Consider the following 15,281-nt stretch of genomic DNA (forward strand, 5'->3'; position numbering starts at 1 on the left):
TCTGTTGCTAGGTAATCTTTGAAGTTATGCGAGTTTTCGTTGCTGGATTTCAAAGTTGCTCGCTTCGTGTGGGTTCGGGTTTAAATTTTCGATTCGTATCATGTGTCTGTAAAGAGCAACCGCAACCACAGCATCTGTAAAGAGAGATGAGACGAACGCTTCTTTCTCTATCCGTAGAGCTCAAGGTTTTCAGCTCGGTGAATACGCGGTGTATAACCATGCCGGGAACCTGTTCCCCTGGCAAAGGAGGCTCACTTCGGCTCTTTAAAGCCTCTCCTCGCGCGTCTTCCCCTTTCGTCCTCCTTTCTCTTTTGCCTCTTCGATTTTTGACTTTACAGCGTAAGATCATATATTCAACGAACATATTATACAATTTATAGTAACTCTAATCAATTTTCTATATACCATTTATCTATAATTTCGTTCTATCCTTAGAAAATAAAGAAGCTAAATTATATTTGAAACTAAATAATATTTATAAAATTACATTCATTTGGATTAGAGGAACTGCTTCAAAGCACGTGAGAACAAACGTCCTTTAACGAGCATTTAAAATTTGCACAACTTGGTTTAGTAAATTTCTGATGCAACGTCGATGATGTCCATGTACTCGCTATGCTCGTGTATGCGTGCGAGTAACGGTTCCATGCAATGACCGCAGACAGGATTTCTTCCTTGGCGTCTTCTCAAAATTTTGACGTCGCTCACGTAGTTAGAGCTGACAGTGTGAGATGCTCGAGCGTGTTAGGTCGAACGTAGACGAAAAATAAATCATTCGACCGAACGTATTTCATTTATTTAATTACCGTGTGCCAGTAGTAGTTAACTTACTTTCCAAGTTGAGCATGTATCGAGCAAACGGCAACATTTATTATCCGTGTTGTAGTAATTATTATTATTTCTAATGAGCGTGCCTGGAGGCTCCACCTCGTATGCACTGCCCTCTACGCAACTCTCTTTCTCTTTTCTCCGTGGCCCTCTTCGTTTCTTCGTTTCGATGCATTTTGCTTCCTTGTTGGGGTAACGCGGTGGTGCGGGATGAAACTCCAGGCCACATAACCGCGTTCCCCTCACGTCTTTCGTTTCAGGGTTTCCCAATCCTTCGGATTCTTCGAATTTGCCTCCTTAGTTGTGCATATTACACAGATTACCAAGTTCTAAATATAAATCACAGCCATCAAGCGTTATTGGAATAATTAACTTTTTTTGTAGAATGGGTTTGCTTCTGTGAAATAGTATATGTTACATCATATTCTGATTCTTCAATTAACGTTTCGTGACACATGGATTACTATAGTAAATAAACCTGAAATAATTTCAATAAATAGTACTAATCTTAAGAAATCATTCCCGTGTATGTATTTGAAATATCGAAAGGTTATGCACCTTTGACACAAGTTACTATCGATAATCGGGTGTTTCGTATTGGATAAGAAACATTTTATCACCAACTCTCTAATCTTACCTAGCAAGAAATGAGCACAATGCAAGCAGGAATGTAAAAGAGAAGGGGAAGAAAATGACATTTTTCACAGCGTACCCAAGTGGTCGAGAAAAGGTTCCCGAAGGTTGGGAAACGCTGCCTCTATTCCCCGTAAGGCACTCTTTTTCTTTTTGCTTTCGCCTCGGCGTAGCACGGTGCTGGCGTTGTTCTACTCGGGCCCAGGGCTGTACAATGAGAGGTAGCGCATCGTGAAGGGAAAAAGCGCTTAGGTAGAGGGGAGTTCCGTGGTTCGCGGCTACCGACGTGCGGCTGCTTCGCTGAAAGAAATTTAATGAATGGCAACGATCGTCCAACTTAATAAGCGTACACCTGGTATCGATACTTCTTTTTACCCACTTTCTAGGAGATAACGCGTACCATTTGAATCTTAACGTGATCTCAACCTACTCTACATGTCATACGACCCCTTCCATTCCTGTATTTTGACCATTGTGTTTGCCTGACGGAACTTTTCGAAAACACACTGGAATAATAAATATTAGGACATTTACTCACTAGTTATATTTACTGATAAAGTCCACAAACTTTACTTTATCTAATATTTTACATTATCTGTGAGGTACGTATGACGCATATGAAACGATAGATTTGCAGTAAAAATAAAAGAAAAGCATTCAGTTTGTACTAAATATCATTAGGACTCTCTTAGGCAACAGCAACAAACTTGACAATGAAACAAATGTTCTGGAAATCAATTTTACAAATTACAAGTTATTCGATTAATCCTATTTAACGTAAAACTATAAATTTGTAAAAAGGAAGTCTATAACCTACAATTCATAAACTCACTATTATTGTTAGTTGTTAACTATTATGCAAGAGGGCTCTAGCGTCCCGATATATACCAACGACCGGCTATGTATGCACTCGATCAACAAACATACATCGTTTTAGGACAATGAGTAAGAAAAGTTCCATTCTCCGGTCATTGTAAACGGACATAAAGGCTCAAAGAAATATGTATGTTCGTCGTAATCAGACGTGGAAACAACGACTTTCAACGACGAAAAACTGAAAGGTTCGCGGCTAATCGCGCTTAATCGCGCGTCATTTGATCTAATTGAGATCGTGGCAGCGTGGGGATTTGGCCCTGACATCTATTAGTACTACTACCACTGCCTATCTTCTGCTGGAGCCAGCGGAGAGACCTACACGGCACGGAACTGCAACTGCACTCGGGCGGCCACGAGTCGCCAGGGCGTTCATTGTGGAGTAACTCGATGCACGAACTGTGTTTCTGTGTGCGTGTACCCTCGGGCGAACCAGACGCGGCGTTCGTCTTCCCACGAACCCTTTGCTATACGTACGAGTCTCGTTACTCGTTCCGGGATCAGGAAACACTCCTATTAAGGCCGTTTTACACGAACGCGAGAACTCACACCGCACAAATTACGAGTACGATTTCCACGGATTTTGTTTCCACACGATCCTCATTTTTTGATTGTAATGGAACCGTGAATGATCCTTTTTTCTGCAGTTTTAAGAAATAATGACGTTATTTGTATAAAATCTTTCTCTGAATTGCTAGAATTACTTTATATCTTCAAAAGAATTCAATATCAATGACATGAGAAATGTTTCTTTATCCTAAACATTTTCTGTATTTCTGATGTCAGATCCAAGAAATAAGCACTATCAACTTCTTATAGGAAATAAGTATTATTAATCGCGTCACGTATAACGACATTTAAGGCGTAAAACTTATAGTACAACCTACCTGATTGTATAAGAGTGGGTTGAAGGATTGGTTAAACAAAGGATTAGTTAAAAATTTCCTTTATTTTTCTGAGTCATAAATGAGGTTGTACTTGAAATTTACAAAGCACAGTGAAAAAATTTGCGAGAAACCTTCTAACAGCTACAGCTTCTTTATGATCAAAAATAATTCTCGTTTGAGCAGTGATGTGAAAAAAAGTGGAGCTAATTGGTCGGTATAAAGCGAGAGGAATAAGGTGGAATATAAAGACAGCGCAAAGAACGGTGCGAAGCGAACGAAGGCTAATAATTGATTGTCAGTTTGAAGCAGAAACAGGAGTCCACCAACTCGCAGCAGCACCGACGTAATTACAGCGTTTAAAGCTACCGAATGGTTACTGAACTCCGCAAAGAATACCTCGCAGCTGAAAAGTTCACCACCTCGACTTGCAACAGTATATCTCTCTCTCTCTTTCTCTCTGTTATTGTCGGTACGAAATCTTCTCTTTTTTTTGAGACATCGATTTTTCAAATTATCTGGGGCCTCCAGAGAGATTAGCTCGACGTTTACGCGTGTCTGAATTAGCCCAAGCCACGAACTGTCTTAAACTTGCGAGCACCCGCCATCTATTTTAATTATTCAGAACGACTGAAACTTTCAGTATCCCCTAGAACTCTACTTCCATTTCTACGTCTGTTTTAAACTAAGAAAATTCGTACTGCGATAATCGTAATATATATTATTTATCAATACTGAAGTATAATTTATGAATTATAATTTACGACATGTAAAATGTCATTAATATGACTCAACTGCCCGAATACTTATGGATAATACAACCTAATGTATAATAACCTCTAACATTTTACTGAAATATTTCTTCGCTCGCTTATTCATCGATAATCAATTTGAACATCGCATACTTTCCAATCTCTCGTTATCACCATCCGATCACCTACATTTCGATACACGTCACACAATCTAAGAACCAATGTTCCGGATCAGAAATTCCATGAAATCTGTCATGCGTGAAAACGTCTCTACGGGGCAGTATTTCACACGGCTGTAAATCGACACTTTTGGATTCCCGCGATGCCCGATGCGCGGCCATTGGCCGAACGAATTCGTCATCCAAAGTGACCGAGGTCTCTCCAGACGCGGACGCGACGAAGAGAAAGCAGCGAAGGAGGAAGGCTCGTCCGTCGTTTCTCGAGCTAGACGGCTTGATTCTCGCGGTGAACCGAACGTCGCCGCCTGGAGAGAATATATCCGATATCTTTGGAATGGGACATAGGTCCGAACGACGTGGCAGACATTGCCTGTACCTGTCTCCACGCATCGAACTCTGCCTGCTCACCTGCATTCCATCAAGCGAGGCCCGAGGGGGGACCTTTCAGGATAGCCAGGACCGTATAGCGTCGGCGGATCGTGAAACGCCCCATCGATGTTCGCCATCGACGCTTACGTTGAGTTCATGCGACTAGTTAGGTTAAGTAATGAAATCTACACGACGTCGCGTTGAATTTTCATCTTTCATATTTCTTGATAAAATGACTTTTGTAGAAAGTTAAAGAAAACAATGGACGGTATGTACCGAGGCAGTTATCATCGTTTGAAATAAGCACATCTCTGATGAAAAAGACATGCAGTTTGAGGTATAAGAAGGTAATTTTGATAACAACGAATGTATTAACAGCGAAATAAATACGACGTTCTGCTAGTTTAGAGAAGCGAAGGTTTGAAAGTGTGTTTCGTCGATCGACTTAAACCAGTCGGTGGAAAAATTACGGCCTTACCTGGCGAGCTCGCGGGGGCGTAGGACGCTTTACCGAATCAGCAGGATCAGTAACGTAGCCGCGTGGAGAGCGAGGAGGAGGGTACAGGCACGAGACAAAGCGAGAAGCAAAAGCAACGCTCTCTCGAGCGTACCACTTAATCTTCCCGATCCGCCCAAAATCTATTTGGAATTCCCTGTTATGTACCTATACGTGTTTGAACGAAGCGTTAATTATCGCTTCAACGGCATTAACGTTGCACGTCTTTTTCGCCGCAAGTATCTTCATTTTAAATAATGACGACTATCCCGACACAGTCTCGACCAGTTTCTTTGACTCTCTCATCTTATCAGGACACACGAGAAACAAAAGTAAAATAGTCACGACAGTATCAAACTCGAGTAATTGCTTGCTTCTAGCTGGAGAACTTTTGATTTTTGCATCGCGCAAAGAAGTTACGGACGGTCACGGTGTTAGCGTAACTTGGCTCTTCGACGTGGATAGAACATTGGCAAGGATCTCCGATGGCTGTTCTAGTGAATTTACTCGAATTTGCGCAACGATTAACAGCAGGCTCTCTTGACTTTTCTCATAAGCACCTTCGTTAAATAAAGTCAAAATGAATTTACTTATGACTGTACGTTTTACAGATGTCTGCCGAGAGAAGTTAACGAAGAACGACCTTGTATTACGATTAGAAGTATCGTAGCTTCGCTGTACCTTGCCATACCGTATATACCGCAAAACGTTTCTACAAATATTCCGATAGCCCATGAAAAACTAAGCTGCAACTCGTACACATATACTCCCAACAAAGTTATTCGGAGTCTGCATAAATTTTCAGGTCACCGCGAATTATACCAGTCAATTCGACGCGTTCCGTTCCAATCAACGTTTACAATTAACGAAGCTATTTCTGCGACGTTCTAGTTCGTTTCGCAACGTCCTCGAGTTCGTCTCCGTTTCTTTATCTCTGACACGAAATTGAAATGGTCGAAGGCAAAAAGCCTGGCGCCGTACATCCATGCAAATCTCGGCACATGTACATTATTATACATTTGTACGCGTGGCAAGGAAACAAAGAGGAGGAGAAGCGAGTCGAGTCGAGTCGAGTAGAGCCAAGTCGAAACGCACGGCGTATAGCTGCATTCCTGCAAGGTGAAGGGGCCACGCGAGGACCCTGGCGAGTAGCCGGGCCTGTAGGGCCCCAATGCGTTCGAGAACACGTCGGCCCTATGGCATGCGGTCGTCCGGGGTCATGGGAAGTTAAGTATGCTCCGCCACTTCAGAAGTAAACTTCTCAAACTGATTCGATGCCCGGTTTAATTGGATCGCCCCTTACTCCCTCGATTTTGCTCCACCTTCCTCGTTGATCATCTTCGATGATGGTTCTTCAACCCCTGCGATAATTTTATCCTCCCGAGACAAGACCAGCGCAGAGATTCGTCCGATCCGCCGAGGGTGTTGACTTCTACCGAAGCTTTGATCTTTCGGTAATTTAAAGAGCCCATTCTGAGCGCACTTCGCATGTATGCGAGTGATCTTCGTACTTACTTTGTGCAACGGAATTTCGTTTCTACGAAATCCATTCATTGGGAGGGAATTTTAGTTTGCTCGCATAACGATCCTCCAACCTTTCGTCTCGGTCTTGTTTTACCTTTAACCGAGAGAAAGACTCTTAATGGTCGAAGGAAATTATTATTTTACTAATATTTTAATAAATGGAACATATCTTGGGAAACGAAAACTCGACGCACATCGTTAACTATTCCTTCTTCGAATTCGACAAAGTGAGTTCCTTTGCCTAGAACATTATGACTTTAATTGGAAGATTGATTCTTATGTAATTAAGGGAATCTGTATCTTTTGAAGTCGTTTCTCGCAAATAGCCTCTTGTACCGTTTCTACAATCGCACGATATTTTCAATGTTTCAGGAAACTGGGCTTGGACCTGGTGCCCCGCCAGGGTGCTCATATGGTGGATCCGGAAACGATGTCAATCGTGGAACTCTATCACGTGGTAATTACTATGGGAGAACATTTTTCCAAAGACCTGGCGCGAATTTACGATCGCCGTGAATTCGTGGTAAAAGCCGATCCAAGAAACGCGACGCCATGCATCGACGTTTTTCAGCCAATACGAACGGCTGACTCGAAAAAGACAGAAAGAGAAAATAGCGAACGACGACTGGCGTTAGAGCTCGATATTTTCGAAAGGGAAAGAAAGGGACAGAAGCAAAGCTTCCGAGCGCTCATACCTCGCCATAACGCGTAGCTCATTGAAATTCTAGCTGGAATGCTGACCATTTCAAATACTCCGCAAGAATTGAAATGAAGCAGCTCCGGGGGTGTATTCGGTGCACGGCCGCGCGACATGAAATTTTGAATGTCTGCCGATCGTTCGATCGAAATTCCTATATTTGTAATTCGCCGTTTATATATCTCGTCGTGGGACAGAATAGCGTTCGTCGAATACGAACGAGCGATCGCCGCGATTTGTACACCGATTGCCAGCGTACATTACGGCTCAAAAGTATCCTGACGCTTGTTTATTTTCCGCTAGATGTATCTTGATTGCGGAATTACCAACAATGTTTTTATACTTCACAATCATCGATGATAGCTCGTCGGAGCTACGTGTAATGGAAGATTTACGCTGTGACAAATAATAAGATACATTGTCGTAGATACTCGTTAGATTTATAGACTACTCGCGCCGTAAAGGATTCGCGTAAATGCTGTTTTATAATTATTAATTTTGTATAATTAATACGATAGCGTATACGATTCACGGCGATATTTACGCGTTTCCACTCACGTTCTATCGATTTCAGCACGTTCAAAGCGCGGAGAATTCGCAAGGGTCGTCGGCTAGGGGAACCCTGAGGCGGAAGGAGCACAGAAAGGTGCTGACCCATCACCTGTATTTCTGCATGAGGGATTTCGGCCACTCGATCGGCGAGGACACGGAAATCTACTTCTCCTTGTACGACGCGAAACGAAATCAATATCTAAGCGAACGTTTCCTGGTTCGAATCTCGAAAGAGGGATTCTCCAGCTTCATAGAGAAGATTCATAGTAATTGCACGATTTTTACGGATCTCGGCAATGCGGACCTTAGCAGGGACCTTTACATGGTCGCGCACGTGATGCGATGCGGCAGAATGCTTTACTCTGATTCGGGCAAAAACAAAGCGGGCACTGCCACTTACAGGAGACCGCACGGCGTCGCGGTCCTCTCGCTTGCCGAAGCCACGCAGGATCACACGGAGGAACTGGAAATGACGTTCAAGGTAAGCTGTACCAAGTCGATCGATTTATCTGTCCGCTTTCCTTCTGCGGAAACTTTTCATCTACGTTCCTGTTTGTTCAAATGTTTGTGAATTGCTAAGACCTTTTTAAAGAAAAAGAAGTCAAGTTCAGTCAGCAGTCTAAGCAGCATTGTCTTAGGTGTGCCAAGGGGAAGAAAAGGAGTTTCACCAGTTACACGAGCAGATTATTCGTAACAACAAGTGTTCCCCACTTCCGGGCCAGCCTAATTACGGCATAGTGGTTTCACTGCGCGTCCTGCACGGCGAGTTGACTCAAGTTCGCGAGGAGAATCCACTGCTTTTCAAAAATATCTGTCTAACGAAGAAGCTAGGGTTCTCCGACGTGATCATGCCGGGTGACGTGAGAAACGACTTGTACCTGAAACTGGAACGTGGAGAGTTCGAACGAGGCGGAAAATCCACTGGGAAAAATATCGAGGTATTCGTTGATATCGAAGTACAAACTGTAGAGACGCTTATCGTCAGTTGTGATAAAATTTGACTAAACACGAATCACGACGAAATCTATAGGTGACGATTTTGGTCTTGGACGCGGATGGTCAACCTCTGGAAGAATGCTTGTTTGGCGCGGCTGGAATGGAGGGCAGTTCTGAGTATCAAAGTTTAGTTATATATCATCACAACAGCCCGTCGTGGGCCGAGACGGTTCGATTGGCCATACCTATAGACAAGTTTTACGGAAGCCACGTCCGCTTTGAATTCCGGCACTGTTCCAGTACGTCGTTGAAATTTCTTTGCAGATTAAGAGCTTTTGGCATACCGAATATCCGCAGTTTTTAACATAGCATGCTTTCCTTTGACGCAGCACGCGAGAAGAACGACAAGAAATTGTTCTCCTTCGCCTTCGTGCGTCTTATGGAACCTGGGGGAGCTACTCTTCAGGATGGCCCCCACGAGCTATATATTTACAAGTGCGAAGATCGTTCCAAGTTGGATTCATTAAGTTACCTCTCTTTGCCTAGTAGCGCTCGGGAACCAAATGCAACAGGTATGATCGAGTTTTAGTTAAATTTTGTTGATTTTAGAAATTCTGTTATTCGAATCTACCTATGAATCAAGCACTTCCTCTTATTCATTTCTTGCGTGTTTTCAGGTTCACCAGCATTTTCCAGATCCCCCAAAGAGGCCGTATTCGTACAAACGTTGCTTTGCAGCACAAAATTGACGCAAAACGTGGACCTCCTGAGCCTGTTGCAATGGAAGGCACATCCGGAACGAATATCGGAGGCTTTAGGTCGCGTACTGCGGCTGGACGGCGAGGAATTGGTCAAATTTCTACAGGACATTTTAGATGCGCTCTTTTCCATGTTCCACACGGAGGACGGTAACTCCACGGCTCATTCGGGTTTAGTCTTCCAAGTGCTCGTCTCCATTTTCAGCCTTCTCGAGGATTCCAAGTTCGAGCATTTCAAACCTGTCATGGATGCTTACATTTCCGGCCACTTTGCCGCTGCATTGGTATATAAAGGTCTTCTAAGTAGCGTGCAACATTGTGCAGATTGGGTAACCGCGGCGGAGAAGCAAGAGCCTATAATCAAGTGTTTCCGTTCTCTGGAGTATATCTTCAAATTCATCATTCAAAGTCGCCTATTATTCGCCAGAGCAACAGCTGGTCAATACGAGGACAGTTTCAAGCGTGATCTGTACTGCGTTTTCGCCGCATTGAACAAGATGTTGGGCATCCCGTACGAAATGGTGCTTCACTCTCAGATAGCTTTGCTTTACTCCATCTCGGCAGTCTTCGAACAGCTAGTCGCCGTGCTGCCAGTTCTCGAGGTGGCGAAACTCGCTTGCACGATGCTCGACTCGGTGCCAAGAGAACCACCGTTGCAACTCACGCAGGCTAAATTAACGGCTATTAAAAATCTGACCACCTCGTTGTTGTTTCGCGAGGACAACGAGAGCAGGAATCTGCTGTTGGTTACGATGTGTAGACACTTGAGGATCCATTTGGTTAGACGAGAGGAACTTAGATCCTGTACGGAGATTCTAGGAGAAATCCTCAGCTTTTTATACAAAAGGGGGCGAGATACTAACAAAGTTAATAACTGTATTCAACACGACGTCGAGACCCTCTGCCTTTCTATCTTGGATGTATTGATACAGACGATTCTGATTGTAATAAACACCAGTGGCCCCGTGTTGGGATGCCTGGTAGCTTGCTTGATAGGATTGCTTCAGCTTCTAGACGAGTACCATTACGTTCGACTTTGGGAGGAGCTAGCTCATACAGGCGAACGAAAACCCCTGAAGGATTTTCTTTTGAGAGTCTTTTTAGTTCTCCGTGATCTCGTCAGACAGGAAGTTTTTCCACCCGACTGGTTAGTAATTAGGATGCAGGCGAACAGTATTATCTTAAAGTCCCTGCAGGAACTCGCTCAGCCTTTGGCCTCGCAAGCTAGCTTCGATTCGCAGCTCTGGTCCACGTATTTTAATCTAGCCGTAGCGTACCTCACTCAGCCATCTCTGCAACTCGAACAATTTTCGGAAGTGAAGCGTGAAAAGATCATTGAAAAATACAGGGACATGAGAGTGTTCATGGGCTTTCAAATACTCTCCATGTGGAATCATTTGGGTGATCGTAAATTGGAGTTTATTCCTGGAATGGTAGGGCCCTTCTTGGAAGTTACCTTAGTTCCTGAGAGTGAGCTGAGGAAGGCCACTTTGCACATCTTTTTCGATATGATGGAGTGCGAGCAACGAGCTCGTGGTAGCTTCAAATCTGTGGAATCGGAATTGATCGATAAACTGGATATCCTGATCAGCGAGAATAAAGGTGACGACGAGTACAGACAGTTGTTTAACACAATGTGAGTAGTCGTTTACCTTTGCTAGAACGTTTCTTATAAAAAATTCCATTTGTATAAATGCACATTTTTATGCACGTATGAGAGATTTATAGATGTAAGAGTGCACCAAACGCACATAATATGCAAAAATATATAAAATATTTAAATGTCTTATTATTTTAGTCGTGTTCATAAAAATATGCGTTGGCATAAATATCCGCAGTCTAATCATTAGAACTTGGTAATAGCATTGGCAATTATAGTTTTTCTATGTCATCATTAAAACTTTCATTTGCAATTTCATGCTGCGTTAGGGAACATCTTAGCGCCGTGTAAGTGTGTCGCCTAGATTCGCAATTAAACTACATACATCTACACGCGCACGTGAACGGAATACTTAAATCATGCTATTCTATTTTTGTCCGTAGATTATTGGACAGAGTTCAGTCAGAAGATCCAACCTGGAAGGACAGCGGAACTGCTTTCATCACGTCAATTACGCGTTTACTGGAAAGACTGCTAGATTACAGGAGCGTAATTCAGGGGGACGAGAATCGCGACAAGCGTATGTCGTGCACTGTTAATCTATTGGTAGGCGAGACATTACAAATTCGTATCAAAAACAAAAATGGAGATAATAATGGATCTTGGTTTTTTTCTTTAGAATTTTTACAAGAATGAATTCAATCGTAAAGAGATGTACCTGCGTTATATTTACAAGCTTCACGACCTACATTTGGTAGCTGAAAACTATACAGAAGCTGGATTTACAATGAAATTATACGCCGATCAGCTTGGTTGGGGTTCTACAATTTTACCTGCTGATCACTTGCATCCGCAACAGCCAGAGTGGCAGAGAAAGGAGGTCCTTTATCATAAGATAATTCATGACTTAGATCGAGGCAAATGTTGGGAGAAAGGTATTCCTTTGTGTAAAGAATTGGCAGTACTGTACGAGACTAGATTATACGACTATGCAAAATTAAGTCATCTACTGAAACTGCAAGCCAAATTACTGGACAATATATTGACACAACTTCGGCCAGAGCCGGAGTACTTTAGAGTAGGATTCTACGGTCTTAGTTTTCCTCTTTTCGTTAGGGTAGGTATCAATTATGAATGAGATTAGGTCTAAAATAGATTTAATTAAACGTGACGAATTTAATCTTCTTTGTGGTGATTCTGCAGAATAAATTGTTCATCTATCGCGGTTTAGAATACGAGAGAATAGGGGCATTCACACAGCGATTACAGACTGAATTTCCAAGCGCACAAATATTAATGAAGAATTCGCCGCCTGATGAGAGCATCCTTATCTCAGAGGGACAATGTAAGTTAATTCGTTATTTTTTCTTCCGGTTCTTAGCCATATACCAACTACTAGGATGCTTATGCAATTTCTTATTTTTATGAACGTAATTAAGAAAGTGGAATCTAAATAGAGATTTATTTCATCTAGTAAGGATATCAAGAGTACTTGGTAACACTTTATATGCAACATTTCAGATATACAAATTTGTAACGTTAAACCAATCCCCGAGGAGAACAGCCTAGCCTGTCGAGGAGCTGAAGTGCCAGAAAGAGTGGTCGCCTTTTATCTAGTTAATGACGTTCGGAAGTTTATCTTTGATCGACCACTTCACAGAGGCCCTGTTGACCGAGAGAACGAGTTTAAATCTCTCTGGATCGAAAGAACCACGTTGACCACAGAGGCGAAACTACCTGGTATACTTAGATGGTTTGAGGTGATCGAGAAGAGATCTGAGCTACTAGCGCCTGTACAATACGCCTGTGAAACTATGCTGAGCGTGGAGAGAGAATTGAGGAGACTTGTCGCGCAATACACTGCCGAACCTAATCGAAATATTAACCCCTTTAGCATGAGACTCCAAGGTATCATCGACGCGAACGTTATGGGTGGCATCACCAAATACCAAGAAGCCTTTCTTACGCCTGAATTCGCTAGACAAAATCCGGACATGGTACCACACGTAAACAGACTGAAGAGTTTGATTCTCGACCAAATGAGCGTTTTGGAGGCGGGATTAAATTTACACGGACAAATTGCACCAGCTGGCGTGCAACCGCTACACAAGAGACTCAACGAAAGATTTACACAGCTGAAACAAGGTCTTGGTCCACTAGCAAGACAAAGAACAATTCATCAAGACAGCATTGTCAAGTAATTACAAATTGTGCTTTTTGTGCTTGCAAATAAACTTGCAAGAAAACAATCGTCTTTCAATTGAATTTTCGTATTTATTTTTCATTTCTTTAGTTCACCGTTACCTCCGTTACCCGTTAACGAAAAGCAACGTCCAGCTACATTGGAAACGGCAGGCTGCAGAATTTCTCACGCGGACAGCGATGGCCTACCTGAAGATGAAGGTTTCTACACAAAAGTAGACGGTGGGCCACCACCTATACCGCAACGTGAAGTTCGGCCACGTTCTGTGGGCTACGGGACTACTCCGCCTAGACCCACGCATCAAAGATCTCTGAGCAAACCGTTAAGTCCAAAGTTACCATTGAGACATTCTTTACCTACGCCAACGGATGGAGTGGATCAAACCGGTCTAAGAACGTCATGGAGCGAACCTGGTCCTGAATCAGCGCCACCGTTGCCTCCTAGAGGTTGCAGTAAGTTTCATGTTTACGCAGAGCAAATAGAGATCTCACACCGGTTTGCGACGTTAGCTATACTCTTACAACGTACAATCAGTATTATTTTAACTCACAATGTCGAAATTTATGGACCATACAAATCTTGTAGACACAGATGTTGAAAGACTTGTGTAATAATTGCGCAACACTGTGCTACGACAAGAATGTTCTAATTTTTCACGTGGCTTGGAAGAGTTTGTAATTCATTAGTCCATGAACCACGTGCGGTTTTTTAAATTATGAATTGATCGATTAATAACTGCAAGTTTCTATGATTATTTGAATATTTAAATATTTGAATTTTTGTACTAAGTTGTACAAAAGCTGATTGAAAATTTAACGTTGCAGCGCCTGATAAGAGAGATTCGAATACAAACATTCTAGTGCCACCCGCACCGCCAAAACGTTTAGCGTACAAACGTAACACAGAGTGGAGCACGGACGATGATTCGGAAGCACAAAATGAGCCGAATGACCTTCGCGATAGCGGTATATCAACTGCTAGTTTATTAGATTTCCAGTCGCATTTAACTAACTTAAATAATCTCGGTTATGAGGATTTCGAACCACGGACAAGGTGCAACGACATTATGAATATTTCACCTCCGTCTGTAATAAATGCGCTAAACGTCTCTACAGGAAATTTCGCGAACGTTACATTCCAAGGATCACATTCTTTACCAGGTCAAGAGGTAATAGTTTCTTTCTCTAAAATTTTGATTGTCTTTTACGTATCGTCGTTATCGACGTGTTTATAAATCATTTGTCATTTTTAGGTGAGCCCACCACCGATACCGCCGAAAGCACATCAAGATACCCCGTCGGCTCCATCGACCTTGGAAAGAGTATCGAATCGCTCACAGTCTCATGGTCATTCGGAAAATTATTCGGTACCGAAACTCCAAACATTGTCTATGGCGTCTGACACCGAAAGCACTGTGTAGCAACGACGATGAATTTCCTAGTCCTAGCGGTTAATTGTGATGTGCGTGTGCCACAGTCGAGCAGATCCGATTGCAGAATGGTATATAAATCAGTGGAACTTCGATGACCTGTACGATCATTGGCAAACACGTGACTAACAATTGAATCTAATTGGATTTGCACAGCAAGGTCTCTGACATTTGCACATCATTATACATATATATATATATATATATTACGTTATTATGCGTAAGAGAATCTTGTAATACTCGAAATGAAATCTTCTAATGCGTAACTTGACATGGATTACACCCACCTGTGTATAACGTACCTTAGTAGAAGCATGATATCGAAACGCTGACTACGACCAAGGCTCATCGATGACGATTTGGTAATAGACGTTCCGAAGTGTATTCAAATTCGATTGAACAGAAGCTGTCTGGTAGCGCTTGGCGTTCACGCGATATCGTATTGACTTTGCGTTAGAGATGACGATCTTCCGAATATTAACCTAACTATATATTTTGTAATTTATTTATATTTTCAATGAGAATAAAGGTAATTTTTATCAACGATATTGGTGCAGATCCGTGCAAA

At 42.5% G+C, this 15,281-nt stretch overlaps 1 protein-coding gene across 3 annotated transcripts in view; it reads left to right on the forward strand.

Annotated features, from left to right (window-relative positions):
* LOC100650616 (dedicator of cytokinesis protein 3) overlaps positions 1–15,259 on the forward strand; it is a 53,926-nt gene extending 38,667 nt beyond the window's left edge. Inside the window, exons 1-15 of one of the 3 annotated variants that reach the window (XM_048410884.1) lie at positions 5,950–6,468; positions 6,911–6,995; positions 7,810–8,268; positions 8,426–8,725; positions 8,818–9,022; positions 9,113–9,295; positions 9,401–11,117; positions 11,411–11,428; positions 11,525–11,687; positions 11,761–12,198; positions 12,285–12,426; positions 12,603–13,278; positions 13,375–13,736; positions 14,109–14,452; positions 14,537–15,259. In XM_048410884.1, coding sequence (XP_048266841.1) covers positions 6,951–6,995; positions 7,810–8,268; positions 8,426–8,725; positions 8,818–9,022; positions 9,113–9,295; positions 9,401–11,117; positions 11,411–11,428; positions 11,525–11,687; positions 11,761–12,198; positions 12,285–12,426; positions 12,603–13,278; positions 13,375–13,736; positions 14,109–14,452; positions 14,537–14,704 — 5,220 coding nt within the window. In that variant the 5' untranslated portion in view covers positions 5,950–6,468; positions 6,911–6,950 and the 3' untranslated portion in view covers positions 14,705–15,259. Of the gene's footprint in view, positions 1–5,949; positions 6,469–6,910; positions 6,996–7,809; positions 8,269–8,425; positions 8,726–8,817; positions 9,023–9,112; positions 9,296–9,400; positions 11,118–11,410; positions 11,429–11,524; positions 11,688–11,760; positions 12,199–12,284; positions 12,427–12,602; positions 13,279–13,374; positions 13,737–14,108; positions 14,453–14,536 lie in introns of those variants that run through there. The other 2 variants (XM_048410883.1, XM_012315189.3) reach the window with 2 other exon arrangements.
* Positions 15,260–15,281: the final 22 nt, after the last annotated feature.

The sequence above is a fragment of the Bombus terrestris genome, chromosome 12 (assembly GCF_910591885.1).
Source record: "Bombus terrestris chromosome 12, iyBomTerr1.2, whole genome shotgun sequence".
Classification (NCBI taxonomy): Eukaryota; Metazoa; Arthropoda; class Insecta; order Hymenoptera; family Apidae; genus Bombus; species Bombus terrestris.